The 6,289-nt window shown below is 64.7% G+C and overlaps 2 protein-coding genes across 2 annotated transcripts; both read right to left on the reverse strand.

The window, feature by feature from the left end:
* Positions 1-173: 173 nt before the first annotated feature.
* EMIHUDRAFT_237589 (hypothetical protein) lies at positions 174-2,106 on the reverse strand (the record flags this gene model as incomplete). The annotated part of the gene is made up of 7 exons (XM_005777943.1): positions 174-555; positions 632-699; positions 826-860; positions 1,162-1,218; positions 1,331-1,352; positions 1,493-1,628; positions 1,709-2,106. 7 exons carry the CDS (start codon positions 2,104-2,106, stop codon positions 174-176), a joined length of 1,098 nt encoding a protein of 365 aa, XP_005778000.1.
* A 1,909-nt stretch (positions 2,107-4,015) lies between these two features.
* On the reverse strand, positions 4,016-5,277 carry EMIHUDRAFT_237590 (hypothetical protein; the record flags this gene model as incomplete). The annotated part of the gene is made up of 2 exons (XM_005777944.1): positions 4,016-4,422; positions 4,632-5,277. The coding sequence occupies 2 exons, from the start codon at positions 5,275-5,277 to the stop codon at positions 4,016-4,018; spliced, it is 1,053 nt and encodes a 350-aa protein (XP_005778001.1).
* Between the last annotated feature and the right edge of the window lie 1,012 nt (positions 5,278-6,289).

Below are 6,289 nucleotides of genomic sequence, written 5' to 3' on the forward strand. Positions count from 1 at the left end.
TGCACTGGGAGCATCGGGTCATGTCGGTCAGCTGTGTGCGTGTCTCGGGGTGTGCGTGTGGCGCATCGCGCGATCCGAGAGGCAATAATTTTCTACGTCTACCATTACGCGCCCCCGCCCTCGCGGCGGCCGGGGAAACGAAGCGCCTTTGTTTTTGAGCGTCGCTCGCCGCGTCAAGCCGCGTGTCTAGCGACAGCCGCCTGCCACGCAATGCCGCCTGTCGACTTGCAGCGGTAATGGTCCGTGCGGTTTACAACCCGCAAGCCGGGCAGCGGCACCCCGGCCGGCGAGGCCAGCTGCGAGGCCCACACCAGCGGCGTCAGCGGGGTCGCCCCGTCGGTGAGGGTCCGCCGGCCCACGTCAATGATGGGGCCGCCCTCCTCCTCCTCCGCGCCGCCCTCCGCCCGCGCCCAAGTAACGGCGAACACCTCGTGGTCCTGAGACAGCAGCGTGGGGCCAATGTCACCAATGCACTCCGCGGCTCGTGCGGATGCGAAGTTCACGGGTGATGGCGACAGCGTGAATGGAATCGATGCGGCCCGTGCCGGGCTGCTGCTACCAGAGGCAGCTCCCCCATCTAGACGCGTGGTCCTCCATCGCCGCGCCCGGCCCGCCGTTCACGCCCTCGCACTCACCGCCCCGAGGAGCGCTGTGGTTGAAGCCGCAGCCGCGCTCGGGGTCGAACTCGCCGCACAAGCCCTCGTCGGGCTGCTTGCTGCCCGGGGGCACGTTCACGAACGCCCACCGGCCTCCGCCGCCGCCTCCTCCGCCGCCCCCTCCGCCGCCGCCTCCGCCGCCCCGGCCGTCGCCCTCAGGAAGGAAGACCTCCACCCAGTTGTGGTTGTTGAGGAAGCGGCCGCCTACACGCAACAGGCGGCTCCGGCGTTGCCCGATCGCCCAGGCACGTGTTCCTGCGCGTCCAGCGCGGCCGCCGTGGCCCGCGCCGCGCGAGCCGCCGCCCCAGCAGAGCGAGACGTTCGGGTTGTCCGCCGCTCGGCCGCGGTAGTCGACGCCGCCGTAGACGCTGTTCCAGCACGGCGTGCCGACCTGCGGCGGATCAGGCGTCAAGGAGGGAGCGTCTCAGGAGCGTCTCTGGGAGGGGGTGGTGGAGTGTCTGTGCAGTGTGTGGATCAGGTGCGAGCTCCTGTCGCGCAGGGACACCGACGGCCCGAGCGACATACGTGACGAAGGTCGCCCACGCCGAGCAGGAGCCGTAGCCTGGCAGCGGGCACGTGTGTGCGGTGCTGGCGCGGGATGGAGGGAGGGGGCAAGGGCGGTGGCAGGGCGGGCGTGGCGCGCCGTAGGCTACAAAGTCGAAAGGGGAGACGACGGGTGGCGCCGTGCTCGACGACCTGTGGTCAGGGCCAGGGCCAGGATGTGCGGAGAGCGAGGGGCGTTGGTGTCGGGTGGGCGGCGGGGCTTGGGTGCGGGTGCTGCGGTACCAGGCCATGCGGTAGGCGGAGGAGGGCTGTCGAGGGGAGGAGGGCCAGACATGCGCCGCCCAGTCGACAAAGAGATTGGGCGCGATCAGCCGGCCGAGCGCCTCTCCAACGCTCGTCGCGTTGGCCACGAGCGCAAAGAACTTGGCGAAGAAGAGCGGGCGGTGGTTCTGCCGGCTCTCGCGATACCTGAGGCGGACACTCATTCTTGTTTGGCACCTGCACCTGTGCCTGTTGTGTCATGCACGTGGCGAGCGGGCGGCTCGCACCCGGCGTAGGGGAGGAGGTAGGTGAGTTTGGTGGCGAGCGGGACGGACGCTGACCACGGTGCCGCGCGGTCCGCCATGAGCGAGAAGGCGATGACGTCGTCCAGCATCGATGTCGCGTTGACGGTGACCGAGTTTGGTAGAAAATGCAGATCGAATTCGGGCATGTGCTCCAGCAGCCACGCCTTGGCAGTGCACCAGTCGAGCGATTGCGCTCGGCTGACCGATTTCCGCCAGTCGACTAGCTGCGGGTCGAAGCAGGTCACGTTGCGAAGTGGCGGCGAGAGTGTGACGTCGCAGCGGCACAGAAGTTGCTGCTCTGTGATCCACCGCGGGTAGGCGTAGGCGTCGTGGCCCAATCCGGCGATCCAGTCAGTCCAGCGTGCAGAAGCGAGCGGCATGGCAAACGCCAAGGTTTAGACGCACTGTCGCAGGGTTCCCTCGTGGCCACGGCGCCGCAGGCGCCTGTTGATGGGTCCAGGTGATAGCCCTGGATAGGCAATGCATACGCCTAGTTGGGCCTCAGATCGCCCGACCGCGTCCCGGTGCTCTGCTCTGCTCTGTGGTCGGATTTGTGACGCCGCCGCACCGCGCCGCGGCCAGGGAGGGGCCCGGAGGCTGAGGATGGCCGTGGCGGACCGGGACGAGCTCTGGGAGGTTCAGTGTCAGTGTATACATTGTAGAGACTGACCATGTGCACAATATCTCTCAGTCTAGCTAAGCCAGGGGAGGCGATTCCGGGGCCGTACAGCAGCTTGATGGTGCTTCGCCGGCGTGCGTCCCGGAGCGGTCCCGGTTGGGCGGTCCGGGGGAGAAAACTCAGGACAACGCCGACACCGCTCTGATTCGACTTTTTACTTCAAACAAAGACAGTGGCACGCGCCGCGGCGCGGTGCATGCCACTGTCAGGAGCGGATCCGTCAGTTAGTTGTATTCACGCCGGGATCGTGTCCTGAGTAACTTGCCCAACCATTCCTCCGGCAGAGTAGCCAGATAGGGGGTTCCCGCCCATGCAATAGGTAGGTAGGTCCGGTTTTGACCGCCCCAGAGGGCCCCGCAATAGGTAGGTAGGTGGTGGTGGTGAGGGGGGGGGGGGGGGGGAATCGCTCGCGCGGGAGACTCTGTCGAGGGAAGAGAGTGCCGTTTTGGAGCCGTCCAACGCCTCGAGAGCCCAGTAGGCCATGCTCTGGCGGGCTCGCGAGCGGCGCGCACCGCGGTACAAGCCGGCGCGCGGCGGGCGCTGGGAGCCTATTCACAGAGGGCTAACGGGCTTTTTTTCGCTTCGCTGCGCGGCCTGGGAATAGGTAGGTAGGTGGGGCACGGAGCCTGGCGATTGGCGCCCGCAATAGGTAGGTAGGTAGGGCGTTTTGGTGCGAGTCATAGGCAACAGACCCCCTATCTGGCTAGGAGCCGGAACCCAGGAGGGAGTAGCTCGATGAGCGAAAAAAGAATTTTGAGCAAAGAATTTGCACACACACCGACACTAGGCACGGGACTGGCGCGCACTGGCACTAACCCAGGTACACCACGGGAGCCGCCTAAGCGACTCCGAAAAAAGAATGTGGATCCGTGGCACGGGACTGGCGCGCACTGGCACTAACACACACAGGTACACCACCAACGTCCCAAGAAGAAACTCGAGAGACGCCTCTCCTCCTCCTCCCATCCCTCGTTTGGCTTGTCTGTCGGCTCATTTCTTTTTCTACAGCACACACTGGCAAGACAAGAAGAGACAAGGGCGTGGACTGGCGCACACTACAGAAATAAAAGAGAGCGCCGGAGCCGAACGGAAACGAATGGCGCGAAGCACCGTGACTAGGTGTTCTTCGCCTCCTTCCTTACTTACAACAAATCTTGGTCAGCGCATAGCGGGCAAAACAAACCGAGAGACGTCTCACACCAATGGACACGCACACCACAATCTGCCTAGAATCTCCTTTTCCCAACCTCAAACAACAAGAGAATGATGTACAAGTGCAGCTCACGAACAGGCCACATGATCGTGTCCAGGTGTGCAAGCCAAAAGCACGCTGCACGCCCGCACTGCGCACATCACCGCCCGGGGGGGGGGGGGGGGGGGGTCCACCACGCCATATCGTCCATTGCCACGGTGGCCACGCACCAGTGCACGCTACGCTAAAGGTGCCAGGTATCGTTGCACGTGCCACGGCGCAGAAGAACGCGAAAATTGAAAAGGTGAAAGCACAAAATTGCCGAGCGAGAAGACGGCTCCGAGTCGCTCACGGAGGAGTCACACGGCTTCGCCTCAGGCCCCGGGACCTTGGTTGTGGAGAGGAAGAGAGCGCATCTCTAGTGGTAGCAGAAGTAGCAGCTGCCACAAAGCTGGGTTTTGGGGCAGTGCTTGTCGGGGTTGTTCTTGCACCACGGCATGCACACGTTTGCCGGCGGCGGTGGCGGCCCGCAGGGGTCGCAGTACTCGAGCGTGCCGCACGCGATGCGGCCGCCGTCGTACCCGTGCACCACAAAGGCCTTGCCGAGCACATCGAGCGAGGTGCCGCCCGTGACGGCGGACAGCTTCCCCTCCGCGTTGCCGTTGGTGGAGGAGACGTAGGAGAGGCTCTTCTCCGTCCACGGGTCGGCGAAGCCGTTCGTGGCGTAGTGCCCGCCAACCTGGCTGGCGGCCTCGCACGAGGAGCCCGAGTGGATGTGAAGGCCACACGAGTTGCCGAACGAGGCGTTGTACCCGCCAGCGCAGCCTGTACGTGGCGCGGACGGAGAATGGGCTGGACGAGGGCCCGGGCGAGGGCGAGGGCGAGGGTGCGGGCGCGGGCGAAGGCGATGGCGCGGGCGCGGGCGCGGGCGCAGTCGCGGTCGCGGGCTGCGCGCGGTTTGCCGAGGTCGAGGCCCTTGAGCGTATAGTCGAAGTACTGCGTGGTCTTGTCCACTGTAACCATCGTGATGACACCCGTCGCGTCGGGGAAGGCGCCGTAGTAGCCGGGGTAGGTGGCAAAATTGGTCACGCACAGCGGGTCCACCACGGGCTCCATCAGCGCGCACGCGATGCGCCCGCCATTTGCGTCGTGGACGACAAAGGCCCGGCCCAGCAGGTCGCTCGTAGTCGCGCCCGTGTCGGCGTCGAAGCTGCCCGAGGCGGTTCCCTCGGTCGTGCTGTAAAACGCGACGTAATCCTCGCCCATGCCGCCGTCGGACCACGGGTCGGCCGCGGGGGATTGGTAATAGTGCCCCCCGACCTCGGAGGCGCTGGAGCAGGTGAAGCCAGAGTGGATGTGGATGCCGCACGCGTTGCCGGAGAGTTCGAGTGGGTCGGTGCCGTTGCAGCCCGTGTCGAGGCCCGACAGATCGTAGACGAAGGTCTGTGGGTAGGGAGGCGTGGGGATGTGATCGGAGCCACGGACAGCAATGGGAAGGGCGGGGCGACGGCTCGGGAAGCAGGCCTGCACGCCATCCCCGTCCGAGTAAAGGGAGACTTTGCCAGTGACCGACGAGAAGGGGCCCCCGTAGCCCGGGTAGGGGCCGAACTTGACGGTGGCGAGCTCGATCTTGGGGCCGCACTGGGCGCCGAGGTGAATGGCGGGAGCGATTGAGAGCATGTTGTCGCGGACGTACGTAGTTGTGCTGGGCTGTGGCAGGCTGCAACCTGGTCGGCCCGAACTAAGGGCAAATTCCGGGCCGAAACGCATTGAACTGGCGACTGATCTCGGCAATCATATCTAAAGTCGAGCGCCGGCTGCGTCTGCGCCCGCTGACTGCAGCAGCCTCGATCTGGATGATCTGTTGAGTCATCCCTCCCTGGCGTGGACGATTTTTTTCGCGGTATCCGCGGCGGGATATGGCGGGATGTGGCGGGATGTGGCGGGATGCCGGGAGATACCGGGAGATACCGGGAGATACCGGGAGATACCAGGGAGACGGGCAGATACGGGCGGATACGGGGAGATACCGAGATGCGGGGAGATGCGAGGAGATGCAAGGATATGCAAGGAGATACGGGGAGATACAGTCAGATATTGGAGAGATACATCAAGATACCGCAAAAAATCGTCCGCACCAGGCGCAGGGCTTGAGTCTCCCCCCTCGGCCTATAAAGAAAGAGCTTGCGGCAGGCTCGGCTGTGTGTGTGTCAGTCAGGGCATAGAGGTGCGCTGTGGTGGGGACGTGTCTGTCCTTCCCCCAGCCCTAGCATGGCCGCGGATGCGGACGGTGCACTGCAGGAGGACTCCTTGCAAAACCGCAAGACCCGAAGACGATTTTTTTGTCTTCGCCGAGGGCAACCAAGCAGGGGAGAAAAAAAGCAGCTGTTCCTGTACCACCCCCGAGACCGTCAGCAGCTGGAGCGTGGAGGTCCGATTTCCCAACAGCGGTTTCTCAACATTCGCGCTCCCCTTGTAGCCCCGGGCAGCCTGGCACAGGGCCGAGCGTTTTTGATCTCTGGGTGAGTGGGGGGCCGAGCCGCCTCGGGGTGGCGGGCGGGCGGGCGTTTTGAAAAACAGAAAACAGAAAACAGAGGGGGGCCCATGGCCCACACTACGTAGACGCACGCACCAGACGCCGCACCTGGCTCCTGGGACAAGGCGAGAATCGCAGCACATGCAGATCAGCGGA

Source organism: Emiliania huxleyi (genome assembly GCF_000372725.1).
Source record: "Emiliania huxleyi CCMP1516 unplaced genomic scaffold EMIHUscaffold_252, whole genome shotgun sequence".
Lineage (NCBI taxonomy): Eukaryota > Haptophyta > Isochrysidales > Noelaerhabdaceae > Emiliania > Emiliania huxleyi.